The 18,516-nt window shown below is 42.3% G+C and overlaps 1 protein-coding gene across 5 annotated transcripts in view; it reads right to left on the bottom strand.

Moving 5' to 3' along the window:
* Nucleotides 1-18,516, bottom strand: part of ITSN1 (intersectin 1) — a 520,117-nt gene that overhangs the window by 38,966 nt on the left and 462,635 nt on the right. For all 5 annotated transcript variants that reach the window (XM_029603536.1, XM_029603539.1, XM_029603538.1 and 2 more), the window contains 5 exons: nt 4,985-5,106; nt 3,348-3,454; nt 2,713-2,896; nt 1,009-1,107; nt 378-545 (listed from right to left, as the gene is read on the bottom strand). In XM_029603536.1, coding sequence (XP_029459396.1) covers nt 378-545; nt 1,009-1,107; nt 2,713-2,896; nt 3,348-3,454; nt 4,985-5,106 — 680 coding nt within the window. The remainder of the gene's footprint in view (nt 1-377; nt 546-1,008; nt 1,108-2,712; nt 2,897-3,347; nt 3,455-4,984; nt 5,107-18,516) is intronic.

Below are 18,516 nucleotides of genomic sequence, written 5' to 3' on the forward strand. Positions count from 1 at the left end.
CTTCCATGCACAGCAGAGTCCTGTCATTGGAGGCCTCTGTCCCACTCAGCTCTCTGCCATGGTGAAGTGTTTCGTTTCCTTTCAGCATATTTCAATGGAGCAATAAATGCTGTTCTAGTCAATAAACACTGGTTAGCACTGGTTATTTGCACAGATGTGAACTGCCTTTTCATCTTACTCTCAGTCTGTATATACTGTATATAGAAAAATATCATAATTCAACATTATAGCCTAGCAAAATTGGTGGTACTAAACATACTGAGCCATTCTGCACGGGTTAGGCTCCCTACTGTGGCCTGACAACTGTTTTGGGCACAGATTAGTGAACCAGGTGATATCAAATTGCAAGCTCTGAGTAAGGGTGTGGCAGACCATACCTCAGACAGGGCTTCGCACTGCACATGCGCCTGGATCCACTCCAGCCTGTCTGAATTCTCCTTCTCCCGCACCCCTTCATTGACCTGCGAGCACAGTTCCTCGGCCTTCTCCAGTGCCTGCCTCAGATGACTGTGGTCAGGGTGGTTTTCCAGGGTATTCTCTATTATCTACAGGGAGGACAAAGATGACATTGGGTAAGATGGGGGGGGGGGGGGGGGGGGGTCGATAACACTGCAGACTTGTACAACACAGTGCTCAAAGAATCAGAGGGCACAGGGGAAAACTCATACGGAATAAATGTACTAAACTCAGGGGAAATGTTCCTACTCTATGGGTAATTAGGCTCTGAAATGCTATAACATTGAGCCTGATTAAGGCATCTTCCATTGAGGTATTTAAAATACATTATACTTATTTGTAGTTGCTATTGACATCAATAGGACCAGGGATATATGAACTAACAGTGGGTATCTTTTGTTACTACCACATTTACGAACTGTAAGAAACACAGAACAAATGATAGCCTGACACCTCAGATTATTAATTTGTATTATCTACACACACTCCCAGAGGAACCTACAGCTAACCTATTACAGAAAAGCTTGCCATGAAACTGAAAAAAGTACTTACATTTTTTATTATTAAGGGGTATCTGGTTACTCTTTGCATAGGTTTAAGCAGAAAGCTTGACAAAGGCATTCCTTTACAACGAGGATCCATGGCTAACCTCTGCGATACGGGGAGAAGAGGGGGAAATAGGAAAAAGAAAGATTGATTAGTCTGTAAAAATGATTGCAAGATAAATTACAGCAGTATAATCATTCAGAGTTGAAAAGCAGCCAGCAGTTCTAAATAAGAAAAGCTGGACTCCAGGCATGAAAGGGGTAACCCATTATTCCCTTGCAGTCTTAGGGGATAATTTTCAATCATGCTTAAAACTGGGTTTTTGCATGTAAATTCACTTTACGTGCATAAGTAGGCTTTTGAAAATTGCTTCGATATATGCTACTTTTACACACGTAAATCCTGTTGAAAAGTACCCCTTAGTCTCCATTTTCAATGGGTTTTTTTTTGCCAAAGCTATTTTAATTTTTATACTTTCCTTTGAATTTCAGGTGAGCACCTATGGTTAAGTTCTAGTTCATAAAGCAGTAGTACTAACTAATTAAAAAAAGACATTCAGCTGCCAATTAATTGCAGCCTTTTGCATTCTAATATTTTTTTTTTTTCTGAGGCAGTATTAGGTTTTAAAGATTTTGAGGGCTCCTTCTACTTAGCCACACTGATCAATTATCAACCTAAGTGCGGATACATGCAATGGATAGAATGAACAGATAAAAAGAGCAGACTCCAGGGCAGAAAGGTTTAAAACCAGGGAGTGGGGCCACAATCAAAGGTGCATACCTTTTATTTCCAGAAAGTGTAAAAATATAAGAGAGAAAATATATTAGGACAAATAAGATAGAGGACATAAGAACATGCCATACTGGGTCAGACCAAGGGTCCATCAAGCCCAGCATCCTGTTTCCAACAGTGGCCAATCCAGGTCATAAGAACCTGGCAATTACCCAAAAACTAAGTCTATTCCATGTTACTGTTGCCAGTAATAGCGGTGGCTATTTTCTAAGTCAACTCAAGAATAAGATCAAAGGAGGATGTAAAGATACAGGAAACCTAATATTTTACTGATGCAAAAGACTTTATGCTACATTCCTAGGTACTTCAAGCAGATCATACACAGAAAATGGTAAGGCTATACCCATGAAAAATGTATCGAGCAATGCCCAAGCAAACTGAGAGATGAATTTACAGCTCTGTTGCGATATTACTATGGGACTGAACTGGATGTTTTAAAATATTTTTACTTTCGCAACTTGTATAACTGTGCCAGGTAAACATTTTCATGATCATTTTGACATATTTTGTAGGTTTTTTTTGTGATATGGCAAGCAGGCTGTGAACTGTGCTGTTGTCGTTTGCCCTCCTTCCCCCCCCCCCCCAAGTCAATATCCTGTTACTCAAATCGTTCAAGGGAGAGTGGGTGAATTTATCAAAGATTTGCTCCAGCTGTTTCCCTGTTGAAAACAGCTGGATATGTACACGAGTGAACCTGGAATGGTTTATTTGTACCACAGGAAATCCTGGCATACAACTTTGATAAATTGCCCCCCTCTAAGTCAGAAGTCCCACCTAAGGCGGCTGAAATACATGGGTCACATTTCCCTCTCTCTCTCTCTCTCTGAGAATTATTGGGAGGCTCCAAACCAAAGCCAGATGGAAACAGCTCCCTGACTCCCTTGGTAGGATCTTGCTTGCAGTATTTTGACAGCATACTTTGAGGAAGTCTTTGAACTCCAGTGCCTCGTCGGTTTTCTGCTGGATGAGGGCGGCCCCGTTGAGCTGGCAGCTACAGAAACGAATATAGGGCTGCATGTGCGGCAGCTGGGCTGTCAGGATGTCTCCAATCATCTTCACCGGCATCCTCTCCCCGGACATCTTCTTGCGAACGCGGAGCGCCCTGCGGCAGAAGTGGAAGCTTTCCGTTAACCCTCGAGAAACCCAAGCACTTTCAAAAAGCTATGCAGTTTTATTAAAAGCTGCCATACTTCCAGGACATACAGGGGCCAATATTTAAAAATATGCGGGCCTGCAAGCGAATGTTCAGAGGGAAGTTCACTGAGGTGTTTCGCTTTCAAAATTCAGGGGCCAGTCACTCGGTGCTATGGGTACACACCTAAAGGTAGGAAGTCGGCACCATAAAGCATGTGCGAGGGATTTCAAAATGAAATCCCTGTGAGCTGCTTGCCAGCCCCATCCATGCCCCTTTTACTTGCAGAGGGGGAGGGAACATTTTTAGGCCAGTGATTTTACCCAGGTAACTACTTAGCTATCCAGATAAAATCATTTAAAAATTGTCCTCACAGACCTGCCCCTACTCACATGGTTACTTCTACAGTATAGAACCTTACTTCAGTAGTTTGATATTGCACATGATCAGCTCTTTCCAGTTGACGAAAATCATAGCAATCTCCTTCTCTGACAGCAGCTCTGACTCCATCAACGGTTTCTGAAATGTCTAAACAGAAAAGGGGAACAGGCAATTATCAATAAAAAAAAAAAATATCAGTTCACAAAGCATCCATGGTCACTTATGGTGTCGGATAACATGGCAATGTTCATCACGTTCAACCTTCTGCTGACTGTTTTGGGCCCACATTACTTTCTCTAAGGATAAACCTTCCCTACACTTCTTTTCTGCAATAGGAAGCTAAAGATAACTATCAAAGTTATTTCATCAGATTGTAGAGAACGGCAGAATCTAATCTCTTGCACTGTAAAAAAAAAAGAATTCTCTATATTTAGCTTTGCTTGTTTTCCATCAATAATCTCCTGTTCAACCAAATCCATCTATCTGAGACAGGTCCTGACATAAATTATTATAAGGCTCTTTTTAACTACGTTGGTCAGATATGGAAATGATATTGAAAGATATAAATGTGGTCAGAGAACATATTTTCTTTCTTATCGGGGATCAAAGGTGTCATGCAACATGCTCAACCACCATATAACTAAAGACGTTTTGATCACTTATGCTGTACGTTACATCCACTGGAATCAATTCTGAATATTAGAGTGGGTTTATAACCAGGGCTGGTGCGAGGCATTAGGAGGACTAGACGGTTGCCTGGGGCACCAGAAGTGGGCAGGGAGCCGTTGCTGGACATGAGGGGGGTGTTCTTTTTAACACAAAGGAGTTGGGCGGCAGGATTAAAATTGTAGAACTCGCGCGTTGGGATGCATTGGTTGGCGAGGTAAGGGAGCTCTGGCGATGTGGGCACTGTGACTTGGGGGAGGGGGAATACGAAGGAATATGACATCATCATGACATCACCACTTAGGGTAGCTTGTCACCCTTGCACCGGCACTGTTTATAACACATAGAAACTATGATGATGGGCATCACAAGAAGGTCATCGCTCATGTTTCAATCCCATAGTTTGCAATATCACAGGTAGAAGGTGGTACATATAAAGTTCACGAAGTAAAGCAGCATTTATATCATGCTAAATGTAAATTTTTGGAAGTTAAATATTGATAGCAGGTACTTAAGAAAGCAAATATTATAAAACAGATTTTTCAGTACTGTATATTTGAAAAGTACCTGCTTATGAGCTTTGGTAATTATAATTTCTGCCATGTTTTATTTAGTGGGCACACTAAAATATCCAGAAGAACCTCATTTACTAAAGTTATAGTTTGAAGTGCCACACTGGGTAGATTAGGCTATGAGCAGACCTGCTCCTTAATGATATAGGGGCTTTCAGGCCACAGGGAAGGAGGTGGAGGGCATAGCACATCCTAAGTGTGGATCTACTCTGCATTCTCAGAACAGATCCACCCACCTTGCTCATTCATCCTCAGAGGGGACCCTCCTGAACCAATATTTCCCTACAATCTATCTCTGGTGTTGTGAGACTGTTCATGATCATTATTTCAAATTAGTCTCAGCTAGTTGGAAAGGCATGCCCAAGGCTGCTCAACCACTGAAAAGCAGAATTAGGAAAGGTTCACTTCTCTACCTCAGTCAGGTATGTTCTGCTCTTACCTCTGTGACTAACTGCAGGTCATTTACATAGTTTTCTTCTGTGACAATCAGCTCATGGATATATCCCTGCCTTTTCCTTTCAGCAGGACTCAACATGTCCAAAAGATGTAAGTCAGCGCACCCTGAAAGACACAATAGGGCAGAAAATTATCATTGGTTGGTCAAGGTTCAGCTGGAATTTGTGAGAAAACTCATAAGACCATGCACACAGCTTCATTCCAAGCTTACCAAAGTGCAGGATCATTATCTAGTCACATGGTGAAGGAACAAGAGTATCATCTTACACTACGACTGTACAGTGCTATTATGTTATAGTACCAACACACAAGATTGTTGTCACGCTATGTTATTAATACCCTTATGTCATAGTACTAATGTAAAATAATATGACTGCATTATATTAGCAATATACGATTGTTATCATTTTAAATTACTGATGCAAAGGATCATTATCATGTTATATATATTACCCATTCATCACTATCATGTACAAAGTCATTATTATGTTACATTACCAAAGGGCAGCATCAAGATCATGCTACATGACCTGAGTTACTGATGCACATTGCTATTATACAGAATTGTTTTGTTGACAGTGGAAAGGCTGCTAGAGATATTAATTAATAAACCAACAAGGGTGCTGGACTCAAACATTAGGCACATAACCCAAGCGCTGGTAAAGAGGGAACCATTTTCAATGAATAAGTCACCAAGAGTAGATGAAATTCATCCAAGAGTACTATGAGAAATGAATGAAGTGGTTGCATAACTACTATACTTAATATCTGACTACCCTATTAAGGTAGGACTGGTGATGGGCACATTTTGTCATGAGAATCAAAATCGGTCCTAATCTGGAATCAGACAACTGTAGGCAATTGGAATGTGGAGTCCCACAAGGGACTATATTGTCCCCCCCACTCTAAATAATATTTACATTTGTCCTGTTTGAGACATCATCAGGGCATTTGTCTTCAAAGTCCAATGCTATGCTGATGATTTACAGATTTATTGCTCTCTGGACAGCAATTTGGTTGATTCCATCAAGAATATTAATGAGTGTTTGTGTAAAATCTTGGCTTGGATGAAATTAAATAGATTAGCAATGAATGTATCAAAAATTGAGATCATCTGGATGACTGACAACTTTGTATCCTTTCCTTTAAAATGTATAGACTAGCAAAATCTACAGCATGTGCTTTCAGTTATATGGCTCCAACTTTTTGGAGTTATCTTCCCAAGGAGCTAACATTAGAAGACCCCTAGTTCCATTTTAGGCAGCTTATAAAAGCTCATTTATTTAAGAAGGCTTTTAATTTTGATGCTTTATAGATGTATTTATGACATTTATATTTGTTTTCTGGACAGAATTGTCAGTCTTTATAATTTTTTATTGATGTTTATTATTTAAGTTTTGTATTTATTTTCTGAACTATATTGCTGCTTTTCAGTTATTTTATATATAATAGGTTATGAATTGTGATTTTTATTACATGTATAAAATTTATTGTACATTGCCTATGTTCCAGATGGGCAATTAATAAGTTTAACTAAATAAACTTAACCAATTCAGAAGAAAGTACTAAAGGCCACTACAAAAGAAAAGATGGTTGCACTGTTGGAAGAAAGGGGAACGATTATCAAGAACCAGAATGGATTCAGGCACAACAGATCCTGCCAGCCAACTTGATATGAGAAACATGATACATATAATTTATCTTGATTTTGCTAAAACCTTTGATGCTTTAGACTTCAGGAAGTTTAGCAGTGATCTAGCAAAACCTCTTAAATATCTCCAGTACAGCTCTAAAAGAGTTTGGACATGTACACACATAAGCATGAGTCACAATGAACATATATGGCAATGAATCAAGAAGCATGTGTGCAAATGAAGGAATGATTGCAACAAATGTCTGAATGTGTCTAGGTGTGACAGAACAAGTGAGTTTATTGATGCAAAATGTGTTAGCACTGTTGGTGCAGGCACTCAGGCCGATTCAATATTGGTACATGGAAAATGGGCACTTATGATTGAGCGCCTGGTCTCCTAATGTGTGCTGATGCACCTCTCCAGGGTGCCAGATATAATATTTAAATGAGCTACCGTGGTAAAAAGGAGGCGCTAGGGGAAGTTGTGCACTCCTATGCCTTCTCGGCAGCGGGCACCCAGGAGAAGTGGCTGTCAGTGCGGGTTAGGAAACCGGACGCTCAATTTTTTGTGTCCATTTTCCTAACCTGTGCACAGCCATGGGTTAGGAAAATGGACGCTCGTTAATTGAGTGTCCGTTTTCCTAACCTGACCACTGGTGACTTTTTTTTCCCCTTAATTCTTTTTTTCTGTTCCTCTGACTTCATTTTGCCATGATATTAAGTCAGAAAAGCAGTATTTTCTGCTTTTCTGTTAACTTTAGGGGCTCCTCTAGAATTAACACCTGCTCCAGGGCAGGCATTCATTTTCGAGAGTAAAAATGTGTGCGTCGGGCACACATATTTTTTTTTGCATCGGGGCGGGGGGGAATAGTAGCTAATAGCCTCATCAACATGAATTTACATGTAACGAGTACTATTAGTTATGTGCTGGTTAGGATGTGCGTTTTGGATGCGCTAATCCCCTAAGGCCCGGATTTTAAAAGCCCTAGGCGAGCCTTTAAAAAGGCCCAGCCACGCGTGTAAGTCCCGGGGCTGAAGAAAAGGGGTCGGGGTGGGGCGGGCCTCGAGGCCCCCGGCACAGCGGCCATTTACCGCTGTGCTGGAGGATCGCGTGCTGCCAGGGTGCCGGTGCGCGCAACCTGCGCCTGCCCCGAGGCAGGCGCAAGAGGTAAGATAACTTTTGGGGGGGGGGGGGGGGGGGGGGAGGAGGGTTGGATAGGGCTAGGGGTTGGGAAGGTTAGGGGAATGGGTAAGAAGGATAGATTAGGAAGTAGGGAAGTTCTCTCCCAGGCCGATCCTAAATTGGAGCCGCCTGGGAGGGAACGAGGGAAGGCCGTGGGCCTCGGAGCGTGCAAGTTGCACTAATGTGCACCCCCTTGCATGCGCCGACCCCCGATATTATAACATGCTCGCACCTGCGTGCGCATGTTAGAAAATCGGGCGTCCATGTGTGCGCACTGGGTAGCACGCGTGCAGGTCTTAAAATCTACCCTTTATTGCATAAGGGGTTTTGGACGCATGTCCAAAACGTGCGTCCAAGCATGTGTTAAGCAGTGCGCTCTGCCTGACTGAATGTATGGCTGGAAAGGTGCATGCAAGTAATGGCATCATTGGTGTTTCTATTTGCACAGGTAGTTTTAGCTTTGGTGCATGGTACTCAAACGTTCCTACAAAAGATCAACAACATGGCATAATTATTTCATCTGGTTTTTTTTTTTCTTGCTTCTAGCTCCATCGTAACCAGGGATGGGATCAGGCACCATAAACCTTTATTTGCAATTACTCTAATCAGGGATTTCCCCCATGCTTTATATCCTCTCCCAACTAACTTAACCCTGTCAATGCAGCAAGAGAACTTGGCCGGGGGTCCATGCACCAGTCCTCCTGCAATCATGGGCCCTAAATCTGGTGACTAGATGTCCCTATTGCACAAAGACGATAACTCCCTCCCCCCATGGACAGTGGAATTGATTTGATTTGAATCCTTTTTTGAAACTGAGAACTCAAAAATTATTATTTGGCTCTGAGTGTCAGGTCCCTAAATAGGGGGTCCCACAGGGATGCGTGTTGTCCCTGTATTATTAATATTTATAGCCAACCTTTAGGACAACTGACAAGGAAGGGAGACTTTTAAAGGTTTTTCTTGCAGATAATATTCAAATTTTAGTAACACTGTCGGGCCGATTCAGTATGGTGTGATCGGCTGAGCGCACCGTGAGCCCCCGTTTGGCCGTGTGTTTTCGATGCGCTATTTTTACCCCTTATACGTTGAAAATGCGCGGCCAACCCCTCCCGAAACTAATAGCGTGTTCAACATGCAAATGCATGTTGATGAGCCTATTCGTTTGTCCTGCGCGATCCAGAAAGTAAAATGTGCAGCCAAGCCGCACATTTTACTCTCAGAAATTAACGCCTGCCTTTAATTTCGGCCGGCACCAGGAAAGTGTACAGAAAAGCAGAAAAAAACCCCCCAGAAAATAAAAATATTTGTTGCAAAGGCCACGGTGAAGCATGAAGATAAGTGTCTAGGTGTTTAATTTTGATACTGCTCATGATAAGCTCCAGCTTTGTCAACAACAAGCCTGTGGCTCCTTTCCCTAAATGCTGACGGCCTACTGTCCCTCTGAAGCCCTTATTCAGAAAGGCCTTCTCCCATTCTGCACTTATGGAAAAAATCATTATTATGTAATGCCTTTAGTATATTTTGTAGAAGTAGAAAGGCATTATTGGGCTGGCTGGGTACTGCGAACACAGCAAAAAAAAATTTTCTCTTCTAATCAGTGTGATGGGGATTCTTAGAAATGACTGAATACAGATCATTCCCTGTCTGATTTAATCATAGGTCCCCATTTATCACATATTTTTCATTTCATTCTTACCTAAATAAGTTTTCAAATGTTTGTGTGAAATATTACTTTTATAAATGCAAACGTATGTGTCCAAAATGGGCAAACTTCTTAAGTTCAAGATTAATCATTACAGAAATGCACTAATGTCCATGTTCAGACCTGATATTAGTAGAATGAACCTTTAAAACAGAGTACAGAACCATTGAACCTGTTTTCTGAGATGGACATATTTTGGGACAGATTGCATTTGCCTGCTGCAAGCGGTTTGCTTCATCTTTTCAGTGTTTTCAGATTGTTATATTTTCATCGGCTCAGGTGCTTCAAGAGTAAATGCGAGCTACAAACATTGCACAAAAGCGCATTCCCTTCTTCAGCCCAAGGGAAAGTCAGTATGGGGACTTAGAGAAGATGGGCATTTAGAGAAGATAAGGCCATCGTGGAAAGATTAAATGATTTCTTTGCTTCGGTGTTTACTAAAGAGGATGTTGGGGAGATACCCGTTCCGGAGAAGGTTTTCATGGGTAATGATTCAGATGGACTGAACCAAATCAGGGTGAAACTAGAAGATGTGATAGGCCTGATTGATAAACTGAAGAGTAGTAAATCACCTGGACCAGGGTTCTAAAGGAACTCAAAAATGAAATTTCAGACCTATTAGTAAAAATTTGTAACCTATTATTAAAATCATCCATTGTACCTGAAGACTGGAGGATAGCAAATGTAACCCCAATATTTAAAAAGGGCTCTAGGGGTGATGTGGGAAACTACAAACCGGTTAGCCTGACTTCAGTGCCAAGAAAAATAGTGGAAAGTGTTCTAAGCATCAAAATCACAGAACATATAGAAAGACATGGTTTAATGGAACAAAGTCAGCATGGCTTTACCCAAGGCAAGTCTTGCCTCACAAATCTGCTTCACTTTTTTGAAGGAGTTAATAAACATGTGGATAAAGGTGAACTGGTAGATGTAGTGTACTTGGATTTTCAGAAGGCATTTGATAAAGTTCCTCATGAGAGGCTTCTAGGAAAAGTAAAAAGCCATGGTATAGTTCTTGATGTCCTTTCGTGGATTGCAAACTGGCTAAAAGACAGGAAACAGAGAGTAGGAATAAATGGACAATTTTCTCAGTGGAAAGGAATGGGCAGTGGAGTGCCTCAGGGATCTGTATTGGAACCCTTACTTTTCAATATATTTATAAATGATATGATCTGGAAAGAAATACGATGAGTGAGGTAATCAGATTTGCAGATGATACAAAATTGTTCAGAATAGTTAAGTCACAAGCAGATTGTGATAAATTGCAGGAAGACCTTGTGAGACTGGAAAATTGGGCACTGAAATGGCAGATGAAATTTAATGTGAATAAGTGCAAGGTGATGCATATAGGGAAAAATAACCCATGCTATAATTACACAATGTTGGGTTCCATATTAGGTGCTACTCCCCAAGAAAGAGATCTAGGCATCATAGTGGATAATACATTGAAATTGTCGGTTCAGTGTGCTGCAGCAGTCAACAAAGCAAACAGAATGTTGGGAATTATTAGGACGGGAATGGTGAATAAAATGGAAAATGTCATAATGCCTCTGTATCGCTCCATGGTGAGACCCCACCTTGAATACTGTGTACAATTCTGGTCGCGGCATCTCAAAAAAGATATAATTGCAATGGAGAAGGTACAGAGAAGGGCGACCAAAATGATAAAGGGGATGGAACAGCTCCCCTATGAGGAAAGACTAAAGAGGTTAGGACTTTTCAGCTTGGAGAAGAAACGGCTGAGGGGGGATATGATAGAGGTGTTTAAAATCATGAGAGGTCTAGAACAGGTAGATGTGAATTGATTAGTCTTTCAGATAATAGAAAGACTAGGGGGTATTCCATGAAGTTAGCATGTGGCAAATTTAAAACTAATCGGAGAATGTTCTTTTTCACTCAATGCACAATTAAACTCTGGAATTTGTTGCCAGAGGATGTGGTTAGTGCAGTTAGTATAGATGTGTTTAAAAAAGGATTGGATAAGTTCTTGGAGGAGAAGTCCATTACATGTTATTAATTAAGTTGACATAGAAAATAGCCACTGCTATTACTAGCAACGGTAACATGAAATAGACTTAAGGGCGGATTTTAAAAGCCCTGCTCGCGTAAATCCGCCCGGATTTACGCGAGCAGGGCCTTGCGCGCTGGCGCGCGCAGAGCCCCGGGACTCGCGTAAGTCCCGGGGTTTTTTGTCGGGGGCATTTCGGGGGCGGGCCCAGGGGCGTGGTTTCGGCCCGGGGCGGTCCGGGGGCATGGCCGCGCCCTCCGGAACCGCCCCCGGGATGCGTCTCGGCGTGGATTTACGTCTCCCCCCCCCGGGAGGAGTAAATCCGTGAACAAAGGTAGGGGGGGGTTAGATAGGGCCGGGGGGGGGGGTTAGGTAGAGGAAGGGAGGGGAAGGTGAGGGGAGGGCGAAAGAGAGTTCCCTCCGAGGCCGCTCCGAAATCGGAGTGGCCTCGGAGGGAACGGAGGCAGGCTGCGTGGCTCGGCGCGCGCCGGCTGCCCAAAATCGGCAGCCTTGCGCGCGCCGATCCTGGATTTCAGCAGATACACGCGGCTAAGCGCGTATCTACTAAAATCCAGCGTACTTTTGTTTGCGACTGGTGCGCCAACAAAAGTACGCGAACGCGCATTTTTTAAAAATCTACCCCTTAGTTTTTGGGTACTTGCCAGGTTCTTATGGCCTGGATTGGCCACTGTTGGAAACAGGATGCTGGGCTTGATGGACCCTTGGTCTGACCCAGTATGGCATGTTCTTATGTTCTTACATTGCCAGGTGACTATGATTTTGTACTGCTTCAAATCACAGTTACAATTCCTTAACAGCTTTTTCAGCAGCATCTGTTCAGTGGGTTCTGACTTCCACCGTGCAAATAACGAAAGATAAGAAATGCCATACTGGGTCAGACCAAGAGTCCATCAAGCCCAGTATTTTGTTTCCAACAGTGGCCAATCCAAGTCACAAGTATCTGGCAAGTACCCAAACATTACAGAAATCACAAGCCACTACTGCCTATTAAATACCATAGTAGCAATTTATAGATTTAACTCCAGGAACTTTTCCAAACCTTTTTTAAACCCAGTAACACTAACTGCTGAAACCACATCTCCTGGCAATGAATTCCATAGTTTAACTATGCGCTGAGTGAAAAAGAATTTTCTTTGATTTGTTTTAAATGAGCTACTTGCTAACTTCATGGAGTGACCCCTAGTCCTTCTATTATCTGAGAGAGTAAATAACCGATTTACACTAACTTGTTCATATCCTTTCATGATTTTGTAGACCTCTATCATATTCCCCTGAGTTGTTTCTTCTCCAAACGGAACAGCCCTAACTTCTTTAGACTTTCTTCATAGGGCAACCGTTCCACGCCCCATATCATTTTGGTCGCCCTTTCTCCAGTGCAGTAATATCCTTTTAGAGATAACGTGACCAGAATTTCACACAGTATTCAAGGTGCAGTCTCACCATGGAGCGATACAGAGGGGGGATATCATAGAGGTCTTTAAGATCATGAGAGGTCTTGAATGAGTAGATGTGACTCGGTTATTTACACTTTCGAATAATAGAGGGACTAGGGGACATTCCATGAAGTTAGTAAGTAGCACATTTAAGACTAATCGGAGAAAATTCTTTTTCACTCAACGCACAATAAATCTCTGGAATTTGTTGCCGGAGGATGTGGTTAGTGCAGTTAGTGTAGCTGGGTTCAAAAAAGGTTTGGATAAGTTCTTGGAAGAGAAGTCCATTAACTGCTATTAATCAAGTTTACTTAGGGAATAGCCACTGCTATTAATTGCATCAGTGCATCAGTAGCATGGGATCTTCTAGGTGTTTGTGTAATTGCCAGGTTCTTGTGGCCTGGTTTGGCCTCTGTTGGAAACAGGATGCTGGGCTTGATGGACCCTTGGTCTGCCCCAGCATGGCAATTTCTTATGTTCTTATCTTCTGTTTTATTTTCAATTCCCTTCCTAATAATTCCTGACATTCTGTTTGCTTTTTTGATTGCCACAGCACACTGGGCAGACAATTTCAATGACGCCTAGATCTCTTTCCGGGTTGAGTATGAATCTTTATTCTTACTCCTCGTAGACTTATGAGTTCTTTTTCCTCCTTTAGACAATTTACTTTTTAGGGGATTTAAAAATATTTGTGGATTGTTGTTTTGTTTTAGCTAGGATTCAATTCCAAAAAGGTACAGCATCAAACATTTGGGGTGTAGAAATCCAAAGGAGCGGTACTTTAATTTTTTTTGTTTGGGGGGGGGGGGGGGGGGAGGAGGTAAGAGAATGATGTATGCAGACCAGGATAGGGTGATAGGATCCAATGATCCAAAACTAATGAAGCAATGTGACAAGGTGAAGATAAAGGCTAGAGGGATGCCAGGCTGCATACAGAGAGAGGCATAATCAGCCGAAAAATGGAGGTGATAATGCTCCTGTGCAGGTAATTGGTGTGGCTTCACCTCGAGTACAGGTTCAGTTCTGGAGGTCATATCTCAGAAAGTAAAGCGACAGGTTAGAAGATGTGGGGGCTGCAGCCAGATGGACCCTTGACAACAAGTGCTCGTGCTCCAGCTCCAGCAAAACAGAGCTAAAAATGAAAAATAAGTGATTGTGGGACCTATGATTAAATGAAGCCAGGATTAAGATTTTTTTTCTATAACCAGTCATTTCTGAGTGATGTGTGCCTTTCAAATTCATTGTAATAGAAATTTTAGTGCAAATCACTGACTTGTGGTGTTTTAAATTAACATGGTTATTGCTAGCATGTTTTTGTGCACTTTTGTGTACAGAGAAGAACCATGGATATTCATCCAAAACTAAGCATTCCCAACAAAGCCACACTGGGGGGTGTCAGATGATCTGTCACAAGCCAACTTGGAAGTGCTGCTTTCAAATCCTAGACCAAAGGTTCCCAAACTTGTCTTGGGGGACCCCCAGCCAGCTGGGTTTTCAGGATAGTCACAATGAATATGCATGAGTTAAATTTGCATGCACTTCCTCCATTTTATCTCATGCATATTCATTGTGGATATCTTGAAAACCCAACTGGCTGGAGGTCCTCCAGGCCAGGTTTGTGTACCACTGTCCTAGACCTTCCTCAAACCTCACCCATGACTTGGGGTCTGATTTATTATGACTTGTTCCAATTCTTTGTCCATGGAGAAGCAGGCTTAGAAAATCAGGCCCTGAGTGGCAACAAAGCCATGGGAACCAAACTCCACAGTTATTTTTCTCCTATTTGACAAAGCAGAAACACTTCATTGGACTTTAATCCTCCTCAAAGTTCAGTTGTTTTTTCTCCTGTGTTATTTTTGTCTTGAATATGTCTTTTTGTCATTTAAGGTTGATTTTTGTTTTTGGTGAAGATTTTCACATTTACTTTCTCTATGGCTCATATTTTTGGCCTGTGTGTGTTGAAACCCTGTTTCTGTCTTTTGACCTAACAGTTTGATACTTTTGTTCTTATTAAAAGATGCAAGATTGAACTATTTTTGAATTTTCACAAATAAGAGAGGTTTAAGAATGGTGCCTCATACAGGCATAAGATATCCTTAATGTATGGTGACAATATCTGCTGACAGCGTTTGGATGTGGATCCCAACAGACCTAGATGAAAGATCTGCTGGAGGATGTTACATTGAGATGTCAGTTACCAGCATGAAGACGGTCGTCTAGCTCCAAACTGTATTGGAAGTTTGGAGAATAAACATCACAGGATCCATGAAACAATCTGACTAGTGGTCCAGCTCTAGGAAAGCAATCCTCAGTTGCTTTGCTGCCATTACATAATGCTAAAGAAAGGAACAAAGAGTAGCTTCTTTTCTAAAAAACAAACTGCTTTGAAGGGCTGCAAGAATTCGACACATGAGCCGAGGCACAAGAGTATCCAATGCTTGCAGCCTTGAGGACCTAAAACCTTGGTACATCTGGCCTTGGCTCCTTTTGGGCATAACTCAGAGGGCTTGAATGTGCTGGGATTTCATCATGCTTTGAAGCAGCTATGTTAGGACGATCTCCTTTTCTTCCCAGAAGGGCTTATGATAGGGGAGTAGGTCTTATGTCAATATCGCTGGTGGCTAATACATTCATAAACCTCAAGACAGATGAGGTATGGATGATCCTTAATCATCTTCCCTCCACTACTGGAGAAGGCAATTTTGGTTTCCTCACATCCACAGGTAGAAGCAGCCACACAGTATGGACTGTAAAAGTGTTCTTACTTTCTAGCTGCCAATAGACTAATACCTTGAGAAAGTGCATCCAGCTTCATGTTTTCCTTTATTCCAACAAACCTGGCCTTCTGATGAGCACACACAATCTCTAATTAGCTATCAGACTCTCTCTTTGTTATGCTCTGGCATGTTTGGACGGGCAATGCCAAAGCCCATAATTTTAAAGGCAACAGCAATGTCAGTAACTAACCTCATTTCTTTTGGCATGATTGACAAGATTGCATTGAGGAGTTTAGTCCATATATTTACCAAACCCTAGACTCTGCATTTGATGAGACTCTAGGCTTCATTTGAAAGTCATTCTGGGGATTTCAAGATAATGATGAACTTGTTATTCACACACTCCTTCTAATTTCATTCACTTTTACATTTTTTTTTTGTAAACAATGTGTAGGGACCTCTAGTTTCCCTAACCTAACAGGAGAGTACTAACTATGCTGGGGAGGTTCAGAGCCATTCAGAGAAGAGAGAGGTTTGGGTTTTATTCCCCATGTGGGAGCTGCAGATGGTGTGCCCTAGCTGTTTATCATCCACTATGGTGTTATTTTACTCTTGTAATCCAATTTTGGGAGACTTCCATTGTGTGACTTTTGTGTGAACTGTCCACAGAGGATTGGGGCATTCCTGTGTATGGTTAAATCAAGAAAAGGGAAGAATAGACTGTATAATGGAATGAACAAACAAATGAAATTGTTTTTGCTTGGAAACTAATGAAACAAATTTGGGTAACAATGAAATAAATTAACAAACCGAAACATATTTTTTCTTCAATTTTTTTTTTAAATGTTAAACTCACATCCTGGGACTATCTAATCAGAATCTCACACAATAACCTTTTGTTATCTAACAGATAGAAAGTCCAAACTATTAGGGCCATTCATCAAAATGCGTTAAGGCCATAAAGCATGCGATAATCATGTTACCGCATGGCGTGAATGCAAATTTTTTGAAGGGGAGGGGTTTGGACAGGATTAATTAAAATGAGGGGCAATATCGCACGTTTTTAACGCCAGAAATAACTACACCTTTTTTCCTGGCATTAAGCTGTGCGATATGCCTGAAATGGCCGTAACACAATTTGCGATAAATATTGCAAATTGCATGAGAGAGAGAGAGTTAGAGAGAGTGCCTCTGGGGAGATCTTCACTGTATTCAACTATTTATAACACTACAGGAGGGCCAGCTAATAGCTCGAGGTGAAGCTTTGGTGGTGGTTTAGGGTTTAGGGGCCAGTTTTACAAGCAGAATGAGACGTATGAACAGCACAGTACACCTCGGTGAAGATTTGACGTCATTTGGAGTGAGGAAAGACTCACAAAGATGAGATTTCTACTATGTTCTCTCACCCTAGCTTGACAGTACTCTGTTATAAAGGTGTACTGTGCTGTTCGTATGGCTCACTCTGCATGTAAAACTGGCCTCTAAACTACCATCAAAACCTCACCTCAAGCTATTAGCTGGCCCTCCTTTAAAGCATGGATAATACCCGCAGTAAGAAAAAGGAGCGTGTTTATGGCAATTTTAGAATTACCGCACTGCAGCGCTTCGTAGAGGTAGTGTATTGCAGGGTGTGGTAAAGTACTGGCATCACAGGATACTTCTATTTCGCAAGTCACACAGTGCCTAAACAGGCTATTACTCTTGTGAGAGAGAGAGAGAGAGGTGTACTGTGCTGTTTGAATGTCTCACTCTGCATGTAAAACTGGCCCCTAAGCCAGTGCTTCTCAACCAGTGTGTCGCCAAGAACACGCAGGTCTGTTGCCACACTTCCCGGTCCCCTGCTGACGCAGCTGCTCCCCATACCCATGCAAGATAGGTCCTCCACCCAGGCTTAAAATGCTGATAGCCCGGGCGGAACACGGCAGGACAGCTGGAGTCAGCAGCACCGGCATGCTCTTTTCTTCCCGCCCCCCCCCCTCCGCGGCCCAGAAGCGGAAGTGGTGAGCAGCGGGTGCATGCACGGGAAGAAGAGACCATGCTAGTGCAAGCAGCGTCGGCCCGAAGAAAAGAAGAGAGGCGCAGCCTGAGGAATGAGCTGCGCGACTCTGAGAAAAACAAAGAACGTCTTCAACCCCTGCGGCTGATGGGACTCCTTTCTCCGCAAGGGCTGAAAATGAAGTAGGTTGCTGCTGCCTTTAGGGTTAGAAGTGGAGGAAGCTGCTGTTAGTTCGGGGGGGGGGGGGGGGGGGGGGGGAGTGAGTGAATGAGCAAGCATGTGTGTTTGAGATCCTGTGTGTGTGTGTGTAAGTGAGTGAGATAGTATGTATGTGAATGATTGAGAACCTGTACATGTGAAAGAGAGTATGTGTGTGACTGAGATTTGGTTTAGGTGAGGGAACATGTGAGTAGGTGAATGAGAGCATGTGTGAAAGTGAGAGAACGATAGAGCATGAGTGTCTATGTGATTGAGAGCTGGTTTAGGTGAGGGAGCATGTGAGTATGTGATTGAGAGCATGTGAGAAATATAGAGCATGTGTGTCTATGTGATTGAGAGCTGGTTTAGGTGAGGGAGCATGTGAGTATGTGATTGAGAGCATGTGAGAAAGATAGAGCATGTGTGTCTGTGTGTGATTGAGAGCTGGTTTAGGTGAGGGAGCATGTGAGCATGTGAGAAAGATAGAGCATGTGTGTCTGTGTGTGATTGAGAGCTGGTTTAGGTGAGGGAGCATGTGAGTATGTGATTGAGAGCATGTGAGAAAGATAGAGCATGTGTGTCTATGTGATTGAGAGCTGGTTTAGGTGAGGGAGCATGTGAGTA

Source organism: Rhinatrema bivittatum, chromosome 5, assembly GCF_901001135.1.
Source record: "Rhinatrema bivittatum chromosome 5, aRhiBiv1.1, whole genome shotgun sequence".
Taxonomy (NCBI): Eukaryota; Metazoa; Chordata; class Amphibia; order Gymnophiona; family Rhinatrematidae; genus Rhinatrema; species Rhinatrema bivittatum.